The 24556-nt window shown below is 36.2% G+C and overlaps 8 protein-coding genes across 8 annotated transcripts; 6 read left to right on the top strand and 2 right to left on the bottom strand.

Moving 5' to 3' along the window:
- Positions 1–6: 6 nt before the first annotated feature.
- On the top strand, positions 7–5893 carry LOC109581656 (uncharacterized). Its single transcript, XM_019995954.1, has 31 exons — positions 7–271; positions 322–449; positions 496–579; positions 630–758; positions 806–937; positions 984–1120; positions 1167–1277; positions 1327–1561; positions 1675–1770; positions 1816–1919; positions 1971–2003; positions 2048–2197; positions 2245–2305; positions 2351–2574; positions 2621–2657; positions 2701–2793; positions 2845–3045; positions 3094–3358; positions 3418–3539; positions 3590–3700; positions 3743–3795; positions 3845–3916; positions 3966–4205; positions 4272–4367; positions 4411–4703; positions 4755–4930; positions 4977–5135; positions 5182–5250; positions 5298–5417; positions 5471–5533; positions 5586–5893. The coding sequence occupies exons 1-31, from the start codon at positions 37–39 to the stop codon at positions 5724–5726; spliced, it is 4170 nt and encodes a 1389-aa protein (XP_019851513.1). The 5' UTR covers positions 7–36; the 3' UTR covers positions 5727–5893.
- On the bottom strand, positions 5801–6801 carry LOC100636072 (26S proteasome non-ATPase regulatory subunit 9-like). Its single transcript, XM_011405379.2, has 6 exons — positions 6700–6801; positions 6558–6660; positions 6334–6512; positions 6184–6285; positions 6048–6136; positions 5801–5981 (listed from the first exon to the last, which is right to left on the bottom strand). Exons 1-6 carry the CDS (start codon positions 6778–6780, stop codon positions 5948–5950), a joined length of 588 nt encoding a protein of 195 aa, XP_011403681.1. The 5' UTR covers positions 6781–6801; the 3' UTR covers positions 5801–5947.
- Positions 6802–6816: 15 nt separating this feature from the next.
- On the top strand, positions 6817–8651 carry LOC100632410 (prenylated Rab acceptor protein 1-like). The gene is made up of 5 exons (XM_003386259.3): positions 6817–7081; positions 7297–7444; positions 7598–7695; positions 8207–8308; positions 8399–8651. Exons 1-5 carry the CDS (start codon positions 6859–6861, stop codon positions 8506–8508), a joined length of 681 nt encoding a protein of 226 aa, XP_003386307.1. The 5' UTR covers positions 6817–6858; the 3' UTR covers positions 8509–8651.
- A 43-nt stretch (positions 8652–8694) lies between these two features.
- On the top strand, positions 8695–10108 carry LOC105312615 (restin homolog). The gene is made up of 6 exons (XM_011405395.2): positions 8695–9008; positions 9077–9370; positions 9419–9562; positions 9605–9709; positions 9764–9916; positions 9964–10108. The coding sequence occupies exons 1-6, from the start codon at positions 8775–8777 to the stop codon at positions 10033–10035; spliced, it is 1002 nt and encodes a 333-aa protein (XP_011403697.1). The 5' UTR covers positions 8695–8774; the 3' UTR covers positions 10036–10108.
- A 5-nt stretch (positions 10109–10113) lies between these two features.
- On the top strand, positions 10114–14485 carry LOC109581657 (coiled-coil domain-containing protein 191-like). Its single transcript, XM_019995959.1, has 11 exons — positions 10114–10201; positions 10266–10764; positions 11264–11522; positions 11621–11811; positions 12055–12343; positions 12388–12447; positions 12493–12604; positions 12652–12734; positions 13514–13912; positions 14052–14206; positions 14267–14485. Exons 1-11 carry the CDS (start codon positions 10174–10176, stop codon positions 14415–14417), a joined length of 2226 nt encoding a protein of 741 aa, XP_019851518.1. The 5' UTR covers positions 10114–10173; the 3' UTR covers positions 14418–14485.
- Positions 14486–14516: 31 nt separating this feature from the next.
- Positions 14517–15196, bottom strand: LOC100635943 (prefoldin subunit 2-like). Its single transcript, XM_003386287.3, has 3 exons — positions 15027–15196; positions 14809–14932; positions 14517–14749 (listed from the first exon to the last, which is right to left on the bottom strand). Exons 1-3 carry the CDS (start codon positions 15158–15160, stop codon positions 14573–14575), a joined length of 435 nt encoding a protein of 144 aa, XP_003386335.1. The 5' UTR covers positions 15161–15196; the 3' UTR covers positions 14517–14572.
- On the top strand, positions 15192–19651 carry LOC109581658 (proline and serine-rich protein 3-like). The gene is made up of 4 exons (XM_019995965.1): positions 15192–15513; positions 16156–16244; positions 17111–17660; positions 19067–19651. The coding sequence occupies exons 1-4, from the start codon at positions 15208–15210 to the stop codon at positions 19091–19093; spliced, it is 972 nt and encodes a 323-aa protein (XP_019851524.1). The 5' UTR covers positions 15192–15207; the 3' UTR covers positions 19094–19651.
- A 1919-nt stretch (positions 19652–21570) lies between these two features.
- On the top strand, positions 21571–23378 carry LOC100632286 (Bsh-like). The gene is made up of 2 exons (XM_003386258.3): positions 21571–22462; positions 22668–23378. Exons 1-2 carry the CDS (start codon positions 21691–21693, stop codon positions 23105–23107), a joined length of 1212 nt encoding a protein of 403 aa, XP_003386306.1. The 5' UTR covers positions 21571–21690; the 3' UTR covers positions 23108–23378.
- The last annotated feature ends 1178 nt before the right edge of the window (positions 23379–24556 follow it).

Below are 24556 nucleotides of genomic sequence, written 5' to 3'. Positions count from 1 at the left end.
CAGCTAGTTGCAAATGAAGACTGTAGTATCAGTTATATGAGTGCATCCCTTATTTTTGAAATTTATATGAAGGAGCAGACTGATGGAAGCAAGAGTGCTCTAGCCAGCAAAGGGAATGGTGACCTTATGACAGATGAAAATTTACTACTGATTAAAAAAATGCTATTGAATGACAAAAATAGCAAAAAAGACATCATTAATTTTTTGAAGGGTTTTACCAGCCAGGATAATTCTGTTTCCCCTCGTAATGTTGCACTTGTCTATAACTCTGGTGAGTGTCAAAATAAATGCCTAATTGTGCTCATCACAACAATTATATAGGATTGTTTCATATTGTTCTTGAATATGCTTTGAAGCACATTGTTTATTCCAGAATTGATGAAGAAGTTGTAGATTTACTTTGCTGTTGTTTTAAACTGTTACGAGGAATTGCTGCATCAAATAAAGAGGTGAGATTTTTACTCAAATTATCAGATCATGCTTAATTTACTTTAGATCCGAAATGAAATGTTCCTTTATTTTTCTAATTTTCTTCAATTTAAACAAGTCACAAATGATATGATATGCCTGATTAATGAGGTTAGTGTATTAGTGTCTGCAAGGAGTGGTTTATTTTTCTAATTTGTCAGATTTTTTATGGCAATACTTATGTTTGCAATAAACTGACAAAATATGATCTTGGGAAGGTATTATATGCTGCCATTATTGGCCCATTTGACCATTATCAGTGGACTATTGTGCTTCAAACTATAATTGAAGTAAATCAACTTACATTCAATTACTTTAATTTATGCTTATAAAGCAGAACTCAGATCAAGTAGAAGCACAGGAACATATTGCACAGCTGATTTCAAAGCATTCTAATGACTATTTACAACATGTTCTGTGCCCGAGAGAGCAAAGCAAGGCTACTTATTGGCTAAAAATTCTTCAATGTGTAAGTATTTTTGATTGTAGGTCTATACTATAGTGCATCAATTTAGGACAAAACTGATAGGCAAAAGAATGAATGTCACCTTCTTCTCAATATAACTGATCTCTTGGCATCATGTGCAAGTGGAGAATGTCAATATGCCAGATTAGTTGCTATGAAGTTATTTACTTTTAATGAGCTCATAAAGTAAGCAGATTAAATGTTTGTAGCTACTAATTTTTATTTGTGGTAGAATTTTGTCAAATCCAAGTATACTAAGTCATAGAAAAATACCATATCTTTGTATTTTGACTTGGACTTACTTGAATAAGAAAATATTTACTTCATCGTCAGCACAATATAAGTATATTATGTAACTATCAGACTGTTGTTTAAGGATTTTAAATTTTTAGGAGCCTTTGGTCACATATAGTATCTACAATAAAAAATTTTGACAAAGGAAGGGAAGTGACTTCCCAGGATGCCGACAGATCAAATTGCATTATGTATCTGCAAAATATAAACAAAAGAATGACAAAAGTCATGGGGTTATTTTATATCACTTATGGTGTAATACCTTTTCTGTCACAATTTGTTTTATCAGAACATTTTGAAGTTGAGCTTTATGGTATTAAAAACACTTTATTAGTAAGCAGAACATTTTATGCTACATAATATATTATTGTATTTAATTTATTGCATTTCTTCTATTTTAATTTGCACCATTTTTACAACATATGTTGAGAAACCTATTGTTTTAGAAATTTAGGGATAAATGGAAGTGTGTATCAAAGCAACTGTCAAAGTTCAAATGCATAGAAAAGATTGACTTATTATTAAAAAAGAGGAACCCAAATGTGAGGATATTTAAGTCATTATTGTGTATTTAAAACTAAATGTAGCTAATGATTAATCCACCATGTCCATCTCCTGCTGATGAAGCACAAAATGGGGAACCTTTGCAGCTAATTGAGCCAAATTATGAAGAGTTAATGAAACATTCAATGTGAGTATAATATTCTTATAACTGAATTACTTACAATTCTTTGATCCATAGATTTACTTTACATAATATTGTTTCCCTGTTAAAGTAAGCATTAAGTTCATTGTAATGTAAGAGGTCTATTTATACAGGAGTTTAATCAACCAGCAAAAAATAGACCCCCTTCCTTGTTTAAAAAGACTTGATTTAGAGCAAACAATATTGAGAACATTAAAAACACTGATTGAACAAATGAAGCAAAGTACAAAAGAAAAGCAACATTTTGATACTTCACAAACTAAGTAAACTGATCAAATACTCCAGTAATTATGATGTGTAGAGTTGTTAGGATCATATTATTCTTTGGTACAGATGATGTTACTACTAGTACTGGTAACTACAAAGCAAATGTGAGCCCCATAGCACTATAATTAATTAAAAATAACTTTTTATAGCTATTTGATCTCCTAGCAGAAGATCAAAATATTGAAATTGTTATTGCAGTGATGAAAGTGCTGCAATGTCTAAATTCTGATCAAAATTCTGTAATTAAAGATGAAAAAGAAGCAAAAAATATTCAGACAAAGATTGTTGATTGTTGTAAAGAACATGATTATACTCTAATAGAGAAAATACATCAACTGTTAGGAGAAGCACATTTTGTCATTAATAAAGCAAAGTAACTTAGTGTTATAATAAATAGTTGTTTTATTATTTTATTGTAGGAGAAACAGGCAAAACAGCACAACTGATCCATTACAAGTTGGTAAAACTATGATATTTTACTTTGTGGCTGTTATTCTAGGACATTGTGGATATTATTACTGCTGCATTAGATGTTATTTGTTTGCTGTGTGATAGACAGCAGAAGGAAATGCAAGATGCAATGAGAAATAAGGTAAAACTTCATTACTATTAGATATAACTGATATATTTTTGGTATTTATAGGGTTTTATTGTTAGTCAAGTTTCTTTCATATTTTACTATATTTCTAAACACTGCAATAATACTGAAGTTTATTGGGATGATATGGCACAAAAAACTGTTTGGGCATTGATAAAAATGTGTACTGGAAATTATGATAATCAAGATATAGCTTTTAAAGGTGAAGTTGTTGTATCTATCAATGGCATATTGAAAATGAAACTAGTAAGAATACTAATTGTAAGAATAATAATAATGAATATTAAACAATAGGCAAAAACAAGTTTGAAGTCCTCATGTCTTAAGTTGCTAGAAGTAATGCTGGAGGAAATAGATGAAAATTCATGGGATTTAGCCAATCGTATAACTAGTCAATTGGATATAACTGGGTTGCATAAAGAAATGCTAAATTTGTGGAAGTTAAGTTTTGGTCCATGCAAATCAATACAAAGCAAATCAGAGGACACTTTATTGCTTAGATCATATCACATTTTGATGCAAATTGCAGATTATAAAGAAACAACTATTAATGAATTAGGTATGGTCTAATATGCACAAATTGTTACCTACATTTATCATGTATTATAAATCTTGCAGTTGACATTGTTAAAGAAATGTGGGATTACTGTCAGCTTAGGACTAAAAGTGTTGAAATTGTTTATAAATTAAGTGAAGAAAAAGAGACAATATCTCGGATATATTTTCCTGCAAATTTCCATGTAAGCTCACTATTATCACATAATTTTTTTAACTATACATTATATAACAGATTAAAGGAAAGAATGGTATTCAGTCCAAAATCAAAAGAAGCACTTCTGAAGAAAAGCTATTTGATCTTATTGAATGGGCAAATGCTGTGAAAAGAACTCACAAACAGAAAGTATAGACTAAATGATGCATGTTTGATTATACTACTTTGCAGCATAATCTGATAAATAACAAGGATTTATGCAGTCTTACATTGTTGCATTCAAGGTATGCTTAGGTAACAATATAAAACGAGTTCTTGTGTTGTTTTATTTAGCAAATGGCTATTAATAATCTTAACAATTTTATTAAATTTGTTTGTTCTCTTTACAGTAAATACTCCACCAGAGTAAGGCAATATTATCATTAATTTTAATTAATTATTTCTAATATAACAGTTACAATATGCCTAATGGAGTCTGTACAGTCAATGAAACATACAATGAAACATGTAACAACAGTACCAGTAGCAGTCCAATGTACTTCCAGCCCATCTGGTATCCTGATATACCAATGTGGTCTACAGCAACCTTGACCATTCTTGGCTTTATACATTTCATACTGGCAGTAATTATGTTGATGCAATACTTTTATAAGAATTGCAAAAATTTGAGAGAGTTTTTTAGTACAAAACTATTGTAAGTATTTAATTGATATATACATTTCGTACTGGTGATAATTATGTTGATTTAATACTTTTATAGGAATTGCAAAAATTTGAGAGAGTTTTCTAGTACAATGATTAAATACTTTTATAAGAGTTGCAAAAATTTGAGAGAGTTTATTAGTACAAAACTATTGTAAGTATTTAATTTATATTTTTGTTAATAATTAAATTTTTAGATATAGTTTCTTGAAGATAATCTTAGGCAAATACTTAAGTCATCAAATCTACTTACGCTTTTCCAAATATATAAAAAAGCCTGTAGTTAATGACAAGCACACTCTTGCTAATGAATATTATCAAAGATCTTGGATTAGTTTTCAGACAATGTATCGTATCTTCTTCACAATCTGTTCATCAGTGGCATGGATTCCTGTTCCAGGGCTAAGATACCTTTACTGTTTGTGCATGCTCTATCCATTTTTACAGTTAGAGGTCATGTCTTTTATTTCAAGGGCTGTTAAAAAAAGCAGTAAGTTCTTTATTATTTATTAATATGGTTTTAAAAATTCTTTCTGTACAGTCAAACAGTTGGCCTCAGTCTTCTTGCTGTGCTTTATTTTTATTTATATTTATGCTGTCATCAGTTTTGCTTTCTTGAATAATTACTTCTCAGAAGAGAGAGATCAGTTCTGTGGTAGTTTGTGGCAATGTTTCATTACTGTATTGCATTTGGGACTACTGAGCACCTTAGGAGCTGTATGTTATGTTACTCTGATTGAACTATTAATTACTTTAACTATAGGAACTTGATATTCGTCCTAGTGACTACCCCCCTGACTTTAAACTATATGTTTTTCGTACATCCTATGATCTTATATTTTTTATCATTGTCACAACACTTGGCCTTAGCATCATCACTGCTACACTTGTGGATAGATTTTCTGAAATGAGACAAAAACAGGCTAGTTACCAATTCCTTATTTAATTATATATAATATTAATTTTAGGATGAAGTTGAAAAAGATAATGAAAGTAGGTGTTTCATCTGCAATATCGAAAGAGGCAGATTTAACAAAGTAAGTTTCAATAGATTATAACAGCTAAAACTTCAATTTCCTTGAAGGATTTTAAGAGACATGTAAAAGAAGAGCATAACATGTGGGAGTACATGTATTTCATTATACATGTAAATTCTCTTCTTGAAAAAGATCGTAGTGCCATGGAGAAGTATGTTTTTGAACAGGTACTTGTGGTATAATACTGCTGCAAATCCAACATTATTGTTATATATAATAGGTCAAAGCCAATTCTATTGATTTTTTCCCACTGTATAGAGCCAAATCTTTACCAGATTATGAGGTACTATAGTGTTCTTGCATACACATGATGCCCAGTATTCATCTGTTAATAGCATCATGAGAGTACAACTGAGAAACAGTCTACCCAGCCTCAACAAGCACCAGAAGAACACAGGAGGCAGAGTTCAGTTGAAGTAGGTAGTGTCTATCAAACAGGATATAGGAGGAGGAAAAGACAAGTACATCCCATATGAGCTGGGCATTCAACCAGTTTTCAGTACTGTACATGTAATTATTAGTTGACTTTGTTATAGCTAAGTAGATCTAGTTTGAAGTAGATTAGTGGAACTAGACTTTTATGCTGCATAATTGTAGTTTGCTGAGTATAATAATTATAAAGGTGCAGTCCTGTTATTAACCATTTTAAAGTCAGCTGCAGCAGCAAGTATCTCATTACATTAATGTCCATTCAACTTCAGTCTTTTGTACCAATTGGACTAATAACACATCTACAATGAGAAGAAGGGGAAGAGAGAAAGAGGAGACATGATGAACTAATCCTCACTCCTCCTTACCCCAGTAACCCTTTCCCTCTCCACTCCTGAGGGCGTAAGCTAACAGACACCATTATACCATCTCTTAACACCACCACCCTCAGTGGTTGCTATAGTAACAGGATAAACAACAGTCAAACAGGCAAGTACCCCTTACATTAACACTGTGCTGTACCACTGATGATATGTTTGATAGATTAGTGAAGTTATCACCTTTTACTGAACCAAACTCTAGCAATAGATCACCTACTCTTAAATCCTAAATTAAATATCATTAATTATTAATATTTTCTTATTTTTTACTCACTGCTATGCTGGAAGGGGATCCCTCTGTTACCATGGTAACTCGTGCAAATGGTTCCAGTCTCTTCTCTTTGCTTGATCTTGTTCCTGATGTTACTGTCCCTGCCTCCCTGGCCTCTGCATGGATCACATAGAGTTTCTCTTCAATGTCAGACATTATCTTCTTGTGGTCATTACGTAGACCTGGAGGTACTCTTTATTAGATACCGGATACATTAACTTACTCACATATAATCCTATTCCTAGCTCTTCTGACTTCATATACATCAATATCTGATCTTGGATATCCTTCTTTATCAACTAGCGGCCCGTCCATACCTACTGAGCTGTTCTAAGGTCCATATATTAATAGAAGTATGTATTTAGTTACTTGCTCCAGCGTCTGGGAGTGAATGGATAGCTCTTTCTCTATTTCTTCCTTCTGTTTCATGAGATCTTGAACGGACGCCATTTTAAATAGGCGTGGTTAATTGATTGAGCCACGCCTACTTTACCAGCCCCGCCCCTCAATCGGAACAATGATTGGTTGATGGCTCGAAGCAATTGGGAGAGTTTTTCAAGAAACATGAGTGTTGCTCCTGGTCTAGTCCCGCCTCAGTCTAAAGGAGGAGACTCCTTCGAGTCCTTTACACTGATAACAACCACTGATGAGGTCTCTTCGGGGGGGACGGGGGGAGACGGAGGAGGAGGAACCGGATACTTTATGGATAAACTAAAGGCAGGGAAGGAATGGTTTCAGAATAAACACTCAGGTAAACAACAAGCAACAACAAAAAAAATAAAAATTAATAAATAATGTATGATGATGCAATAAAATTAGTAGGTGTGATATATTTTAATTAATTGCAATTAATTAAAAGTTGTAATAATTGCACAATTGTAATTTAATGTTGTTGTTGCTGGTTACAAATTCTGGCAAATTTATTATTACTATTATTATTATTATTTACTATTAATATGTTTATAGGGTCCCGTTCCTGGGGTCAATTTTTTAATTTTCGAAGATTGAGCAGACCCAGTGGCGTGGGCGAGGCTACCACAAGACTCTTTGCTAACGTTAAACATTATTATATTAATTATCTCTTTGTGTTCCTGGCTCTCACAGTTTATTGTGTGTAAGTTAAATATACATTACAATTCAAATAGTCTGTACTGTGAAATATATGATATATATACAGTAAGGCATTGAGTGATCTTTATAATGGTGATGCATTATAGAAATGCTATATATAATTAAAATATTTTTTCTCTCTCTTTCTCTCTTCTAGTATTTCTAATCCAATATTATTGATAGCTCTTGCTCTTTGTGTCCTAACCTACTGGTTTGTTAGTATCAAGAACAAAGGAGAAAATGTTAAAATATTAGGTATGACTTATTATTAATAGTAATATTAGGAATGTGGAGAGAAAAGCATCATTTTGTGTATTAAGAGAAGAGAATTTTTGCGACAAAAATTCATAAAAAATCCAAATTTGATCGTAATCAGCTCAAACTTTCTACACAACATAAGAACATGTATATGCATCAGATAACATTATAAAAATAAAGAATTCTCTACTTTTCATTTTTGGCGAAATTTGGCCCGAGACCATGTACTATAGTACAGGGAATTTGACTTGATTTTGGAGCAACTTTAAAAATTCATAAAAAATCTAAATTTGATCGTAATCAGCTCAAACTTTCTACACAACATAGGAACATGTATATGCATCAGATAAAATTATAAAAATAAAGAATTCTCTCCTTTTCATTTTTGGCGAAATTTGGCCAAAGACCAATGGACTTTGGCCCACACTTGACGATCAATTGTTATACACATTACATAGAAATTTTTGATTTATTATTGATTTATATGTATGACCTTTCTCCTGTACAGGTAGATTGTTCAGTCCAGCTGAAGTGTACACTGCTTTAGGTATCATAGCAATACCTGTCTTCTATATCGCTGGAGCTGGCTCTACTATATTCTGGATAGTAGGTAAGTCTCTCTCTCCCCCTCTCTTTCTCCCTCTCCCCCTCTCTCCCTCTCCCCCTCTCTCTCTTCTAAACACTATTGTGTCTGGTGTAGGTGCATCAGTTGTGCTGATACTGGTCCATGCTATAGCCATGGTCCCGCTCAGTGGCGTGACGACAGACGAAGAGATGGGAATCATAATGGAGGACATTACGATATCATAAAATAGAGCTAGAGGTCTATAATTAGACTGGTTATTGTTACTAAAAATAGAATCCATCATTACGCATACTTTTACACCGAACTGAAATTAATTATTATATTCCGGTCATATCATTTTATTTAACAGTTGACAAAAAATGCAAAATTTCTGGAAAAGTACCCACGTGCTTCCACGTGTTAGCCACACCTATAAATTAATCTTTGACACACCCACCCACTTGGAACAAAGCAGCACAGGGTCTTAATCTTTTAAACTTTCTCTGGAAGTATGTCTGAAACAGAAGGACAGGAAGAGCAGTCTACCACTGGAGGAGGAGAGGAGAGCAGTAGTGGTGGGCCAGTGACTGGTGGCAGCAGCTCATCAGGGAGCGGCGGTGTGACTCTTAAGAATATGACAAAACGTTTCAATGACATCATAGCGGAACAGGACGAGCAGCTGAGGATAAGCGCCAAAATACTGACAGAGGACATGAAATACTTTACTCAAATAGCAAAGAAAAAGGTATTGCATTTTAATATTAAACAATAAATTAAAATTATGACCATTTCCCCGATTCATTCCTTCTTCAGGTTAAAACTATCCAAGAGAAGCGTCGTCAGAAGCAGCAGCTGCCATCAACGACTAACCTGATCCAGTGTGTGAATCAGGGGGCGGGGTCAGAAATACTCACCCATTACAAGGAGAAATGGAACCATATTCACAGCGACACTAACGCCTCCTCTGCTCTCTGTGACGAGATGTATCAGAGTCTTCAAAAACTGTACGGGTCTATGTCTAACTCTCACCATATCATCACCATGGCAACGGAGGAGTTAAGTGGACTTCCTGACGTATTGAAGAATATTGAAGAGACAAGCAATAAAGTGATTACTGGGGGTGTGGCTGATTATTAATTAATGTTGTTTTTGCAGATTGGTTCGATTGAAGAAATGCTGCGGAAAGTTGAGGAGAGTATTGTAGAGTGTATCAGAACAGGAGAAGTACTTGAGACCGAGCGAAAGAAACACTCTTTGAAGTTACAGCTGAAGAGACACAAGGAGGAGAAAGAGAGAGAAGTAAGAAGGAGGAGTTTAGTATTCTCTTAAATTTGTCGTTAGGTTCAGAAGTTGGAGGCTCGTGTTCAAGAGGAGAAGAGTCTGACTTTGGAAAGACAAGCAAAACTGGAGGAGGCAGCCCACAGGGAAAGACAAGAAGCTCTTGATGTAAGACACACACTCTCTCTCTCACCCTCCCTCTCTCTCTTTTAATTTCTTCAGACTATGTTCAAGCAGCAGATGTCAGAATACATTGAGAAAGGTTCTGTAGAGAAGCCTATTCTATCGGACGATGAGCTAAGGGACCGGAGCCTATCGGAACTATCAGTGGAGAGAGTTAACATTGAGGACACTGAGGGAGACGAGGAACTTAAAGTAACCAAATCATGTGACCTGATCATGTGATCCTGTTATCACTGTAGGAGTTTTTGAGTGACACTGAAGGCACTAATGAAGAGACTAAAGAGAAGCAGGAGGAGGAGGAGGAGAACTGAGAGAATCAATTTAATTATAATTCTATAAATTTTTGTGTGTCTTTCGTTCATAATTTTTTTGCTAGCTAATTAATTAATTAAGTAGGCGGTGGCTTGAGTAAGCCACACCTGTTTCAATGCCGAAATTAAAAAGTTTAAATGTATCTCGCAAATTCAAAGTCTGAAGGTAAGTAACACAACTGGAGAACTCTTTGTATTTTCAGTTAATGTTTTCTTGTTCTCCTCATTAGCTGCTGCACTAGTTCAGAGCTGGTTAGCACAGAATACACTGCTAGAGGAACCGAGTAACCATGGCAACCCGACCACTTACCGCCCCCAATACCACCCACGCAACTCACCAGAAAGAGATCACGTGACTGGAGACTACGTCAGCCAATTGAACTGGACAGAAGGTCACGTGACAGACGACGTCCAATTGGCATTGAGTGGTCTCCGAGATACAAAGATAGTTTTAACAAATGTACCAGATCGCCCCCGGGGGGACGACCCCCTCATGAATATGAAAATGAGACATGAACTTGTACGAAAGAGACGGAGGGAGAGGGACCACGCCCACTCACTGGCATTAAGAGAAGAGAGAAGACAAGAAGAGATAAAGAGAAGAGCAAGAGAACTGATGAGGGTAGAGGAGGAGGAACGGAGAGCAAGGGAGAAGAGAGAGGAGAAGGAGATACAGGAACACGTTAGAATTATCAGAAAACAACTAAAAGAACAACAAGAGAAAGAAAAGTATGCATTTAGTATGGGAATGAGATATGTAGTATGGGAATGAGATACATGTATGTAGTATGAGAATGAGATATGTAGGACAGGAATGAAATATGCAGTATGGAAATATAAGTATGGGAATGAATTATATAGTATGGGAATGAAATATGTAGCATTGGAATGAGATATGCAGTATGGGAATGAAATATGTAGTATGGGAATGAAATATGCAGTATGGGAATGAGATATGCAGTATGAGAATGAGATATATAGTATGAGAATGAGATATGTAGTATGAGAATGAGATATGTAGTATGGGAATGAGATATACAGTATGGGAATGAGATATTTAGTATAAGAATGAGATATGCAGTATTAAATGTATATAATATGGGAATGAAATATATAGTATGAGAATGAGATATGCTATATGGGAATGAGATATGCAGTATGGGGATAAGATTAATAGCATGGGAATGAGTTTTGCTGTGTATTTATTAATTATTTATTGTTCATTTAGAGTCGTGAGGTTGTTACTAGAGAAAGAAGAAAAAGAGAGAGGATCCTCTGGACTAATGAAGGGAGAGAATACAGTGGAGGGGGAGGAGGAGGAGAAGGACTGTAAAGGAGAAATGAGAATTGGGAGAGAGTGGAGGGAGGGAACAGGAGAGAAAGAGAGTAAGAGGAGCTGTAGGAAGAGGGACACGGCCTTGACTAGGAGGATATTACTGAAGCAGTTAGCAGAAGCTGAGACTAACGATAATAAAAATAATCTTATGGTAATTATACTTAAAAACATCACACGCACATGTACCATACAAGTGGTTTAAATTATAATCTATTTCTCTCTCTCTCTCCCTCTTTCTTCTCTGTGTAGCTCCTAAGACAGTGTTTTGTGGTGTGGTATGAGCTTATATCGGAGCAGCTGGTATTGAAGAGGAAAGTTCAAGTGATTGGAGACTGGAGGATACTCTCTCGTTATTGGAGGAGGTGGAGGAACTTAATAAAAGAAAATAAAACTAAGAAACTAGCAATGAAGGAAATTGAACGATTGAGGAAAGAGAAGCAGTAAGAAGAACTGCCTTTACCAAAGTGTCCATTATATGGAGGCTTATCTGTGCAATTATTATTATTTATTATTATTATTATTATTATTATTATTATTATTATTATTATTATTATTATTATTATTATTATTATTATTATTATTATTATTATTATTATTATTATTATTATTATTATTATTATTATTATTATTATTATTATTATTATTATTATTATTATTATTATTATTATTATTATTATTATTAGGGTAACTGAATTAGCTGATACTCATTATAAATCTCATTTGTTGTGGAAGTGTCTCGTTTCATGGAGGGGTGTGGTTACTGCCGCTAAACTGTACAAGACTCAAAGTCACGAGAAAAAAATATCAAATTTTCTTGAGTCATTGACAACTTCAAATTCCGTTGAGGAAGAATGCTCCTTTAGTGAAAAACCCAACAATCTACCAGCAAAAGGAAAGGAAAAACCGTTAGGGGGTAATGAAAGGAGGAGTGATCTTTCAAAAGGGGTGTGGTCAACTGCAAGAGCTCACTTGGTAATGATTTAATTTATTTTAACCCTCTCTAATTAATGTCACAGGACAAGGTACTGATGGAAGGAACAAGAAGAGCAAATGAAAAAATAAAAGAAAATAAAGAAGTTAATTAATTTTATTATTATTATTATTATTATTATTATTATTAGGTAAATGGACTCAATAATTTGCAGTCTCATTCCAGTACCAAAGTATTAGCTCAGGAACAAAAACATAAAACGAAATTAACGTCACCAGCTAAACAACCAGCACTACTGAAAAGTAAAACAAAATATTAATTAATTAATTAAATTAATTAATTAATGTAGAAATGGAAGAGCGAGCAGCATTGATGTCAGAGAGAAAGTTGGCCAGAGAAGAAAGAAGAAAAAGAAGAGAACAAGAAATAAAAGTACATACACAACCATAGACTGTAAATTGTATGTATCGATCAGAAAATGTATTTAAAATTTGGTGTGATTTTGGAGCCATTTTTTGGAAAAAACCATGGGCTATAGTACAAGGAAATTTTCAGAAATTGGCTTGTTTTTTAAAATGGTCATAACTCGAAAATTTGAGCTCGGAATCTGCTCAAACTTTCTACACAGCATAAGGACATCAATATGTATCAGAAAATGTAATAAAAATTTGAGGTGATTTCGGAGCCATTTTTTTGGAAAAAACCATGGGCTATAGTACAGGGAAGTTTTCAGAAATTGGCCAATTTTTTAAAATGGTCGTAACTCAAAAATTTTAACTCGGAATCGGCTCAAACTTTCTACACAGCATAAAGACATCAATATGTATCAGAAAATGTAATAAAAATTGGGAATGAATTCGGAGCCATTTTTTGGAAAAAACCATGGGCTATAGTACAGGGAAATTTTCAGAAATTGGCTCGTTTTTAAAATGGCCGTAACTTGAAAATTTGAGTTCGGAATCTGCTCAAACTTTCTACACAGCATAAGGACATCAATATGTATCAGAAAATGTAATAAAAATTTGGGGTGATTTCGGAGCCATTTTTTGGAAAAAACCATGGGCTATAGTACAGGGAAATTTTCAGAAATTTGCTCTTTTTTAAAATTGCAAATATTAGTTCAGAATTGACTCGAACTTTTTGCACAGCATAGGTACTATTTAAAATTACATTTTATTTTTTAATAAGTATAATTATTTTGTTGTTTTTAGGAGGAAATGGAAGCTCGTGAGAGAGAGAGACAGAGAGAGGAAAGAGAGCTAAAGAAAGCTGAAGCTTTGAAGAAACTAGAAGAGAAACGACAAGCGGAAGAGAAGGAAAGAGAACGTCAACTAAAAGCGGAGAACTTTGCAAAACTAAAAACCAAAGCTGAGTCTCATTATCAAAAACAACTACTCCGTCACTTTGGGATGAATCCCTGGATTAAATTCAATATGGGCATGAAAAAGGCGTGGCAAATAGGTGTGGCTTATAATGAAAAACACGTCGTGTTGACGGCAATGATTGTTTGGAGAAGGAAGACTAATGAACTGATTAAGATGAAGAATGATAAAGCAGATTCCTTTTTAAGACTCAAGACTCAACAATATGTGTTAAATGCATGGAGGGAGGTGAGGGTATTGTGGCTAGCTGTAAGTGTGTGTATGTACACAATCATTAATTGAAGATTATACAATAAACCTGTCTGTGTGTGTCATATAACTTATTATCATTATGACTCCCTCTCCCTCTCTCTCATTATTATTACAGTATGTTAAACATCAAAATGAGTTGATGGTTCTTGCTGTGTCATCAAGGAAGAGGATACTCAAGCGTAAGGTTCTTCTCAGTTGGGAGAGAGTAACAAGAGAAGAGAGAGTATCATACTGGGAGAGAGAGAGGAAGGCAAGGAAGCATCATGAGAGGTAAGAGGAGGAGGAGGAGGAGGAGGAGGGACGTGACAGTTGGTATATCTATCATTATAGGAGTTTGATGGTATCAGTCCTGTCGTCATGGCGATCATATGTTCCTCTTTCTCTAGCAGAGAAGGAGCAGGAGGTAAGGAGAGCAGAGCTGAGGAGGAAAGTATCACAATGGCTGCCGGACTATCAACCAATCAAATTATCCGAGCAATGAGCCCAACCCACCCAATTCTCATTAATAATGTTACAATAAAATATTTTTGTTAATTATTATTATTATTATTATTATTATTATTATTATTATTACACTCTTTCACAATAAAGTAAAATAATGATTATAATTAATGATTATTAATTAACGAGTGGTTGCTAGGATACAAGGATTCCTTGAGATTGTTCTGATTCCTTTGAGCTCTTGGCCCCGCCCCCATTAACCTTCTTATCCGCCTCACCATGGAAACGAATATTATACTTCTCTCTAAACGCGTTCAACTCTTTTCCTTTCTCTTCAACCTGTACCTTTAACGTCTCAACTACTTTACCTAACTATAGAAAAGAATGATCGGTATTAGCTCCACCCACAAGTCTATTTAGGCCATGCCTACCTGTTCCATATTCTCCTCTAGTGTTGGGAGTATCTCTTTGACGGTTCTCTCTATCAAGACTCCGCCCATCATACGAAAACACCGTCTTTCGGGTGGGGCCACTTTGAGCGTTTGAATGACCAATCTACCACACAACACAACAAATAATATAAAATTAATAAACAAAAAATAATTATAAATAAATAAAATAAATAATCAAAATGTGTTAAAATGGCTACCTATGCTCATTCTTGTCGCTCTCAAGTTCTGATAGTTTGTTGATCAGTTTCCGCTGGTCGCCTCTCATTTGTTGGAACTTTGATATAATTTCCATTTCACTCATTTGCTGCTCTCTTGATGGTTTGGCCGCCATGTTTATTTTCTTGTGCGCAAACTGCGCATGTGCAGAGCTAAATCAAAATGGCGGATCATAGCTCCTTCTCATCCTCCTCCTCAAATGACACCTCCTCTAAGAGAGACCCCTACCAGCTCCAGTCTTGGACTGATCAATCAGATTCCAGCACTTTTTACGAGGAGTCCTGGCCTCATGTAGCCACTCCCCCTGTACATGTAGTTACCATGGAAACCAGCGACACTCGTCCAGTGATAGCTCGGTACATTCACAGGTTTAGGACCACGCCCCCCACATCAAGAGAGGGACGTTCCCGTGACACTGACGGTCAGTTCTGGTGGAAGAAAAAAGAAAAAATGAATCAACCAATCAGAGTAATGATAATGATAATGAATGCATTAAATTTTGATTGATTGATACACAGTGCTACATACCTTGACCATTAAAGTCTTTTAAAAGATTAAAGACTTCATATGCAGACACACACCCATCCCTTTCTATTCTTCTTTATTCATCAAAGGCTCCTTTGCATAACAGACATATCTTATTGCATAACCAAACCAACAGCTAATGTACACACACTTGTACTCATTATGAGCAGGTGCTAACTGCCCGCTTCTTTAATTGAATTTATTACATGAAATTACACACACATACATGTACATGTATTCTCACAATACATCATGTACGTGTATTATGAGGTAGTACTGGTCGCTCAGGTACAGTGGTAGACTGGTAGTCACTGAACCGTGAAGCTGTACAAATAATGTGAACTGTGGTAATTGGATCTAAGCCAATAAGAAGACCTCAAATCACAGCAGGTCAGGCTTTACTAATCTGGAGGGCAACAATGAAAAGAAGAGCAACAAAGACAATCAGATTAATGTTCAATACTAGCTCTCTTAAACTCAGTTAGCAGTATTGAGTTATTCATTATAAGCATGGCGGGCTTCATTGCACTGCTATGGCTACACTCTCACCTCTTTCCCTCTCCCTCTCTCTCTCCTATCCTATAGGTCGATCAAGAAAGCAACACTAAAGCAGCAAGGAGTGTTTCTAGGGATGAGTCTTTAAAAGAAAGAGCCGGTATAGCTTTAGAGAAGAGGTGAGATAAGGGCTGTGTACTGAGGGTTGTTTGAACAGGCTTCATGACAGCTGGTACTGGGTACCATTGGCATATGTTGAAGGAATATGAACCAGTGGATTGGTTGATGCACTTACCTCTCCTCAGTAGTAGTACATGTACATGTCTACGTGTAGATTTAATTATTAATCCATTAGGTATGGTCAGTGGGTAATTAACTATCATGTAGAGGTACATGCACGCAATTAAAAGCAATTAAAAATGTGACACACGTGTGATTCCTTAATACAGAGAGGTCATAATTTCATAGGTACAGGTTTGTACCAATTGGGACATTACAAAATGTCATTATTATGAAGGTGTCCTCATTATAAAGGTGTCCTCATTATAAAGGTGTCCTCATTATAAAGGTGTCCTTATCATTTTAACCTGTAGCATGTGTGAGATGACTAAAAAGATTACTAATGAACCTCTTGGTCTTTTTGTACCAGAGCTCTTCAAAGAGGAGTTTATATTGTATTAATGGGAAGGTAGTCACTGACAGATGATCTGTGGTGAGACTAGACTATAGCCAGTAGGCTGAGTGGCAGATTTTGAAGGCCTCATTTTGCTTATTGTTGTGTCTTCAACTGTACTGATCATTAGTAATTGTTAAATACAGATATAAATTTTGAGGTACTAATCTAACTAAAAATGGTAGACTTAAGGACACCTAGAGCTAAATATGAGAGACCAAAAGCTGAAAAATGGTAGAGAACCTAGGCCAAATATAGGAGACCAAAAGTCTCCTAAACTCCCTCTAGATCTAACAGTGTTTGTCTGTATGAAATTATTTGAAATTATGTACAAGTGTTCCTCATCTTCCCTTCTCTCTCCTTGCTCTGTAGTTCTAGTTTACTGTCTGCTCGCTCTCAATCACATGAGGATCAACTGACCTTCAAAACAAGGACACATTCGCTTCATTTGTTTACAGAACCCCTCTCCGAAGTCAGCTTGTCTGATGATGATGCTACCCAAGACGAAACACATTTAAAGATCAAGAGAAATGATGACATTCTTTACCAATGGAGGCTAAACAGACGCTTAGAAGAAGCAAGGAGGGACGTAGCAGCTGCCAAAAGAGAGAGACAAAGAAAAGAAATAATAGAACAGTCAAATAAAGAAAATTACTCTTTATCACGACTTCATAATATGCAGCCATCTTGTCATAAAAACTGCACCTTACCAGTATCAGCTAGTAGGGGTGGTGGCCATTGTGGTCCTTTGGTCCAGCTGGAGAGAGAAGAGAGGAGGAGAGAGGGTGAAAGTGATGGAGGTCAACTTGAAGAGTTACATGATGACAGTTTTGATTCGAGTCTCTCTTCATTCAGCAGTTCCGTTGCCTGCTCTGAAAGACCCTTAGCTCAAAGAAAGGATATTGATAAGTTATTGAGTGAGGTAAGTATGGTCTCGTTAATAATGGTTTTATTATCACTGATTTTAATGTATTGGAGGTTCAGTTCTAGCATTTTTTAATTAAAATAATGAATTATTGAATTAAGTACTACAGTAGAGCCTCTCTTAATGGACACTCTCTATAGTGTACCTTAACAGACAGCACCTAGTGTACCAACTACATTCCTTACTGTATAAAATAACCTCCACATAAAGGACACCTCTGTATAACAGAGACACAGTGTCCATTATAGCAAGGCTAGTCTGTATACATAAACAGTGAGTAATTGGTATGTTCATTAAGAGGCTCATTATGTGCAGTTATGAGAATGTCTGAGTTAATCTTTGTTTTGTTTGTCAAGGTTCAATGAGCATGTCCATGCTCTCCTAAACTGTGTCTGTAGCTAAAAGTGTGTATATTAAATGTGAGTGTGTGTGTGTGTGTATTATTGAGAGTGTGTGTGTGTGTGTGTATATATTGTGAGTGTTATGGTTCAAACAGTTTTCATTTATGGTCAGTTAATGTCCTCTTTTCACACAATATGGTAGCACTCCATTGTATTGTGTTTTATTAACTTTGAAGTCTCACTTTATTGAATTAGGAATTGCCCATAGCCTCAGTATATTTGTACACATAATGCGTATTATTTTTAGAGATGGACACAATTTCTTAAAATGGCTGTGACTTGAAATTTTGAGCTCAGAAACAGCTCAAAGTTTCTACACAGCATAATTAGTGACCTAATTTTGGAGCAACTTTAGAAATTTGTAAAAAAATTCATTTTTGGTCAGAATCAGCTCAAACTTTTTACACAACATAAGAACATACATGTACATGTATATGTATCAAAAAAATTATAAAAATCGAGAATTCTCTCCTTTTCATTTTTGGTGGAATTCGCCTGTACTATAGTACAGGGATTTTTACCTGATTTTGGAGTAGCTTTAAAATTTTATAAAAAATTCAAATTGGATCGACATCAGTTAAAACTTTCTACAGAACATTAAAACATGTATATGCATCGGAAAAAATTATAAAAATAGAGATTTTTTACCTTTTATTTTTGGCAAAATTTAGCCATTTTGTCTGATTTTGGAGTAACTTTCACATAAAAAAAAACTCTAGTTTTTGTCAGAATCGAACTTTCTACACAAAAATAAGGACAATTATATGTGTGAGAAATTATAATAGGAAGTGGTGATTTGGAAGAAAGCAGCTGCTATTAATGCAGAATGCTTAAACTAACCTTGATGATTTCACTGCTTGAGGCACAATAGTGTCTCTGTGTGTGGGTGTACATGAGTGCATGCGTGTGTGTGTGTGTGTGTGTTCATCTTTTAGTGTCTAATTTGCATGACAGTATCATTATTGTCATTACAAATGAGTCTTTATTTTCTTGACACTTTAGACAATCAAGGCTCGTCTGTTTGTTTAAACACACAGTCATTTTCCCAGCACATTATATCCAGGCTGGACTCTCTCCTAATTAGACGAACCAACACACAAACAAGCCATCATGTCAGGCTAGACTTGAAGGCACTGACAGAGCCTGGCTGTCTCAGGGAGGCTCACCATTAATTGGTTAATGAGTAAAGATTAAGACTAAACAATATTCAGTAAAGTATGTTAGCAGTTTTGTAATGTTTAGCCAACAGTCACTCTCTCACCTCAAACCAGTGGGTGGTGGCTGAATGCTGGAGATGAGGTGTTTATGCTTATGTTGGACCTTATGGTGTCTCTGAATGTTAGGATATCTGTCTTTTAGTAGGCCTAAAGTCTCGCTCTGTTTCCATCGTGTAGTGTTGTTGAGAAGATAATCAATATCCGCTCTAGTCTAAACTTTTCTCTTATGATGTACAACTCACATTAAACATGAGACACTTTTACCTTTTATTTTTCACTTCTTTTCCTCCCTCCCTCTCTCTCTCTCTCTCTCTCTCTCTCTCTCTCTCTCTCTCTTGTATTACTTAATGAGAACATTTTAACCATCTAACGATTTCCTACTTAAAGCCAATCTGTCGCTATGCCAACTGTCTCTATGGCGACTCTCCACCTAACCAGATGTGAGATTTTTGTATCCTTTTTATGTGTTCAGGCATAATTACTTATGATAATGGAGTACCAATAATGAACAACACTGGTTAGAGTGTCAAAGGAAGCATAGCTTCTTTATTAAAGTTAGCCACACTACCTATCCTTAATACATGTACAGTGTAGCCTCTTTCATTTGGGCCCACACTACCTGTCCTTAATACAGAGGTGTCCTCATTTCAGAGGTACTTTTGTATAGGCTTATACCAATTCGGATAGTACAGAATGTAGCGGATGGATGTGTTAATTTGATTATGATTATCATACCAGCTTTATTTATCATGAATAGCAGTTACCATTGTATCAGGCTCAATGCTTAACATATCACTCTGTGTGTGAGCTGGCCTTCTTCTAAAGACATTCATTGATATTACCTGACTCATTATGATATTCATGCACATGGACATTGTCATAATTCAATTGTATCCTGGCAACTAATTATCCATTATAGCTCTGCTGTGGCAGCTTTTCTTTTCTTCATGAATTACATTTTCATTTTCCTGCAGTTCGTGTTCCTTAAAATTATAAATAAAGTTAAATGGACACTCTATAATCAGGGCAAGTAGTACGGTCCCAATGCAATATAAGTGTGTATTAATGAACCTCTGAAATAAGAAATCAGGACAGTATTATTGGGTCCCAAGGTGTCCGGAATAGGCAGGATTGACTGTAGAGAATACAAGAGGAGACCCATAGATCATAGTGACGGAATTGCAGTGAGACTCTTTTTTGTCATTACTTGTTAATTTGACCAGTAATGAAGTGTCCCTCTTACTGAAAGGCTGTGGGTTGGCTGGTGTGGGATCTTAACTAGTGATGACATTATTTTCATAGTAATCCCACCTGAGATTGGTTGATATCACCATCCACAAGCCTGTTACACTGGAAAACAACAGCTACTGTAGCAGCTCTGTAGACTACATGCAGCGTTTGATTTGACGTCATCTTAAGTCTTGCAAGGTCTCTCTTGTACGTGAAATAGAGTCATATTGTGTGAACAGGAAGGCCTACAGCATGAGCTAAACTGCTCTTTTACTCTTCATAGAAACCTCATCTCTCTCTCTCCTCTCTCTCTCTCTCTCTCTCTCTCTCCAATCATGTTTTGTTGTCTGTCGTTTCTTTCAACACGCCAATTAGCCCTTTAATGGTGACTGATGTTAGCATTATCTTCTTCAATGCTATTGTGAACGTTTCCCACTTAGCCAACAAGAGATGTATAGATTAGCAGTCTGTACATTAACATGGCAACAAATTCATCACCTTTTCTCATGAGCTCGTGTTTGTCTCTCCTTAGCATAGCCTCTCCCCATTCATCTATCATGCATTCATCTTTCCATGTTAGCAAGAAAACAGCCTCTTCGTCCACTTTAAGGTGAAAATTATGGTCATTTTCACTCAATTTTAAATGTAAATGAAAGGTTTAGGTGCAAACTTCTAAATCAGTAGTTATTCATCAGTTATTCCCAATGAATAATGGATGATCCCCTGCCTGCTGGAATGCAGGTAGGGAGGTATGGCAGTCTATAGTAAAGTGAGAGACGTGACCGATTTCGTGATTGTTATGTTGGAATTCGTAGCTTCGGCATCTGTCAAGTGCATTCTATCGTATTCATAGTTGACTAAGGAGATTCACAGGTTCACATTAATGATATTCACGCTAGAAGGAGTGTCTTACAATAACATATCAAGCACTGCTAAGGACACTATTAGGCCTGGAGGTGTGTGTCTGCTGTAATTGTATTCATTATCTTATGCAGTTTAGCTTATGTAGGGCTTGTGTTGCGGCTTAGCTAATGAGGCCTAATTGCCACTATTTAACAAGCAGACGTTAGCTAAAACTGCAAACAGGACAAAGCCTTCCTGCCTGCTCTCTTGAAACACGGTCATTGTCTCTTCTTAGCCGGAGAAGATACAGCATTAGCTCATTGCTGCCATTGCTCAATGAAAACTGGCCTTTTGCTTCACTACAATCAACCTTCTGCTTCTCCTTCTTCAAAGATGATGCTTGCAACTTATCCCTCACCTGCACACCAGCAGCAACAAGCTACATCTCCTCCTGCTTTTAGCGCCATATCTCAGAGGACTCACCCTGCTGCTGGCGGCCTCCTTTCTACAGCCACAGGATTCATACCAACTGCTCTGCCACTCGCAATTGCTCCTTCGGCTGTGTTTGGACACCATCATCACCACCACCAGCCCGTAGCTCTGAGGGGACCTGTTCCAGCCCCACAGATCCTACAGCACCATTTCGCCTCTGTGAAAGTAGAGGAGGCCAAGAGGAGAAGCGAGAGCCCGAGGAGTCGTTCACCATCTTCAACACCGCCGGCTCCACAGGCCAGCAAGCCACAGCACACAGCATTCTCCATTGATGCCATATTGAGCAAGAAAGATGAGCCCAAGAAGCATATAAGCAGCAGTAGTACCAGCAGTGAAGTCTCCCTAGCACCTCATCAGACTTCACTCCTTGCCTCTCCTCCGTCAGTGGGACACACACCACACTTGACAAGGACTACTGCAAACGGGCTATTCTACATCTACACTGCAGCAAGTCCTACTGCAACTGGAGGACATCCTACTGTTGTACAAGCGGCTCAAAATCCTTCTCCATTTTCACCTTTTGCCAGTCTGAGAGGCCATCATTTTGATCATCATCATCACCATCACCATGAACTACAAAGATCTCCATTAGGACCACTTGTTCTACCACCACCAGGTAATTACCTACACTAATTCTTTGCATTTTTGGACTGTCTAAAATGATAATGTTCATAATTAGCAAAATAACTCCAAATTAGCTAATGCACATGTTCGCATGATGATGGGTGTATTGTGTTTATGTGTGGGTTACTGTTGATGTGATTATCTTCTTAACAAGTCTAGTCTGATGAAATTAATACTTCCTCTCTTCTTATCCACAGAGCCATCAGTCCTACTCTCATCAAAGCTCAAGAGAAAGAGAAAGCTCAGGACTGTCTTTACAGAGAAGCAGCTTGAGGGTCTAGAGACGAAGTTCTCCGAAAAGAAGTACCTATCAGTTCCTGATAGAATGGAGCTGGCAAACAGACTTGAGTTGAGCGAGACACAGGTGAAGACCTGGTTCCAAAACCGACGAATGAAATGCAAGAAGCAGCAACAGGTCGAACAAGGAAGCAGTGGGGAAGGCTGCAGCGAGAAAGACGAAGAGAAAGACGGAGAAGAATTTGAAGAAGAAGAAATCGAAGAAGATGAAGACGACTTGGAATCAAACTGCTCAAAGAGATTGAAACTCTGCAGCTCAAGCAGTTCACCTCAGTCTCCTGAGAGTGACTGCTGCGGTGATTATACTAACACACCTACTAGCAGTCACTTGCAGTCATGATACACTCTAGACTTATAAATATATATATATCTTATATTATTTTTGTATTATAGTATCTGCTAATATTGCTTTTTGTCTTATCCCTGTCCCGCTTTCACATACTCCATCATGCACACTTTTCCTTCTCTACAGAAATAACATTTATATTCTATTTTTCCTTCCTGATATCTTATACTATGATAGCATTATTATTGAAATTATTATTATTATTATTGATTTGAAAGTGATTCTGTATTGACTGGTATCATTTATAGAAAACATTACTGATAAATATAATTAAAGTGATAGAAACTGGAGGAGTAGGAGTAAACACAAACAACAATAAAACAATCATTGTTTATATTCTTCCATGATGAGGACATGAACTTAAGATGCCTTGCTCTTCTATACAACATTAATGACCAATAGTACTGTTGGTCTCCTTAATAAAGAGGTTACACTGTATTCCCTCCTTTCAATGCTAAAATGTTAAGAATGCACAATTTCTCATGAAAGGTGCAGCAATTAAGATTCTGGAGGCTACAGTAGTAGATATCAAAGACCTTCATTGTCTAATTCCAGAGATACTTTCTGCACAATTCACACGCTTGAACAGCAAGCAATACAAATACACATACAACTCCTTCTCTTTGACCCAAAATAGATAATAGGAATATTAAATAATAGTATTTTAAGCTGATGGCTTGTTCATATCAAGGAAGCATACAGAGCTTTTAACAAGGAGGACTAATTCCCTCTACCGACTGATTTAGCCACAGTAATGATCTGTGAACATGAGACATACAACTTTAACAATTGAAGGGACAAACAAGGCACTGAAGGCACACTTTGACACTAGTACGAATCAAGTGAGAGGGGACGTATGGTGGTAGAGTAACCCAACTTGCTTATCAATTGATTGAAACAAATAAAGAAAGAGATTGTCATTATCACAATGTGAAGGGGCTGTAATGGTTGAGAGCTCATGATTGTCCCACTTTGTTAGTCAATAGCTTTTGTAAGCTGAATAGACAAAACTTGAAATGATGCAACCACTAGCCTATAGTGGAGGCAATTCACACCTACTGCAATGATAATGGAGATATGATTGGGCCCACACTACCTGTCCTTAATAGTGTAGCCTCTTTCATTTGGGCCCACACTACCTGTCCTTAATACAGAGGTGCCCTCATTTTAGAGGTACTTCTGTATAGGCTTGTACAAATTGGGACATTAGAAAATGTTCACAATATAAAGGTGTCCTTATTAGAGGTGGGTACACAGGGGAGGTTCCAGAACAGTGAATGTATACAGATCAAACAGTAGCCATTAAAACAATCATATCCAGTAGAACCAGCTACAAAGACAGTAATTCATTTAACAAAACAAAGAATGGAAGGAAAAGACAGCAAAAGGGATGGACACAATCTGCATAACTGAATTGTGGCTAACAGTACAGTATAAGGCAAG

The sequence above is a fragment of the Amphimedon queenslandica genome, unplaced genomic scaffold (assembly GCF_000090795.2).
Source record: "Amphimedon queenslandica unplaced genomic scaffold, v1.1 AMPQUscaffold_13427, whole genome shotgun sequence".
NCBI lineage: Eukaryota > Metazoa > Porifera > Demospongiae > Haplosclerida > Niphatidae > Amphimedon > Amphimedon queenslandica.
Note: the sequence above shows the minus strand (reverse complement) of the source record. Positions and strands in the feature narration are given on the sequence as shown.

Excerpts from the sequence above, each read along its gene's own strand:
- LOC109581656 (XM_019995954.1), top strand. The coding sequence starts at position 37 with ATGAGTGCATCCCTTATTTTTGAAATTTATATGAAGGAGCAGACTGAT. Across the intron at positions 4,368-4,410 it reads TTTATTAGTACAAAACTATT|ATATAGTTTCTTGAAGATAA; the intron begins GTAAGTATTTAA and ends TTAAATTTTTAG. Across the intron at positions 5,534-5,585 it reads AATCTTTACCAGATTATGAG|CATCATGAGAGTACAACTGA; the intron begins GTACTATAGTGT and ends ATCTGTTAATAG.
- LOC100636072 (XM_011405379.2), bottom strand. The coding sequence starts at position 6,780 with ATGGCGTCCGTTCAAGATCTCATGAAACAGAAGGAAGAAATAGAGAAA. Across the intron at positions 6,137-6,183 it reads TGGTACAGCACAGTGTTAAT|CAACCACTGAGGGTGGTGGT; the intron begins GTAAGGGGTACT and ends CTGTTACTATAG. Across the intron at positions 5,982-6,047 it reads AGAGGGAAAGGGTTACTGGG|ATGTGTTATTAGTCCAATTG; the intron begins GTAAGGAGGAGT and ends TTCTCATTGTAG.
- LOC100632410 (XM_003386259.3), top strand. The coding sequence starts at position 6,859 with ATGGCTCGAAGCAATTGGGAGAGTTTTTCAAGAAACATGAGTGTTGCT. Across the intron at positions 7,082-7,296 it reads GTTTCAGAATAAACACTCAG|GGTCCCGTTCCTGGGGTCAA; the intron begins GTAAACAACAAG and ends ATATGTTTATAG. Across the intron at positions 7,696-8,206 it reads AGAAAATGTTAAAATATTAG|GTAGATTGTTCAGTCCAGCT; the intron begins GTATGACTTATT and ends TCTCCTGTACAG.
- LOC105312615 (XM_011405395.2), top strand. The coding sequence starts at position 8,775 with ATGTCTGAAACAGAAGGACAGGAAGAGCAGTCTACCACTGGAGGAGGA. Across the intron at positions 9,009-9,076 it reads CTCAAATAGCAAAGAAAAAG|GTTAAAACTATCCAAGAGAA; the intron begins GTATTGCATTTT and ends TTCCTTCTTCAG. Across the intron at positions 9,563-9,604 it reads AGGAGGAGAAAGAGAGAGAA|GTTCAGAAGTTGGAGGCTCG; the intron begins GTAAGAAGGAGG and ends ATTTGTCGTTAG.
- LOC109581657 (XM_019995959.1), top strand. The coding sequence starts at position 10,174 with ATGTATCTCGCAAATTCAAAGTCTGAAG. Across the intron at positions 11,812-12,054 it reads CGATTGAGGAAAGAGAAGCA|GGTAACTGAATTAGCTGATA; the intron begins GTAAGAAGAACT and ends TATTATTATTAG. Across the intron at positions 12,735-13,513 it reads GAAGAGAACAAGAAATAAAA|GAGGAAATGGAAGCTCGTGA; the intron begins GTACATACACAA and ends TGTTGTTTTTAG.
- LOC100635943 (XM_003386287.3), bottom strand. The coding sequence starts at position 15,160 with ATGGCGGCCAAACCATCAAGAGAGCAGCAAATGAGTGAAATGGAAATT. Across the intron at positions 14,933-15,026 it reads AGCGACAAGAATGAGCATAG|ATTGGTCATTCAAACGCTCA; the intron begins GTAGCCATTTTA and ends GTTGTGTGGTAG. Across the intron at positions 14,750-14,808 it reads TAGAGGAGAATATGGAACAG|TTAGGTAAAGTAGTTGAGAC; the intron begins GTAGGCATGGCC and ends TCTTTTCTATAG.
- LOC109581658 (XM_019995965.1), top strand. The coding sequence starts at position 15,208 with ATGGCGGATCATAGCTCCTTCTCATCCTCCTCCTCAAATGACACCTCC. Across the intron at positions 15,514-16,155 it reads AAATGAATCAACCAATCAGA|GTCGATCAAGAAAGCAACAC; the intron begins GTAATGATAATG and ends CCTATCCTATAG. Across the intron at positions 16,245-17,110 it reads GGTATAGCTTTAGAGAAGAG|TTCTAGTTTACTGTCTGCTC; the intron begins GTGAGATAAGGG and ends CTTGCTCTGTAG.
- LOC100632286 (XM_003386258.3), top strand. The coding sequence starts at position 21,691 with ATGAAAACTGGCCTTTTGCTTCACTACAATCAACCTTCTGCTTCTCCT. Across the intron at positions 22,463-22,667 it reads ACTTGTTCTACCACCACCAG|AGCCATCAGTCCTACTCTCA; the intron begins GTAATTACCTAC and ends TCTTATCCACAG.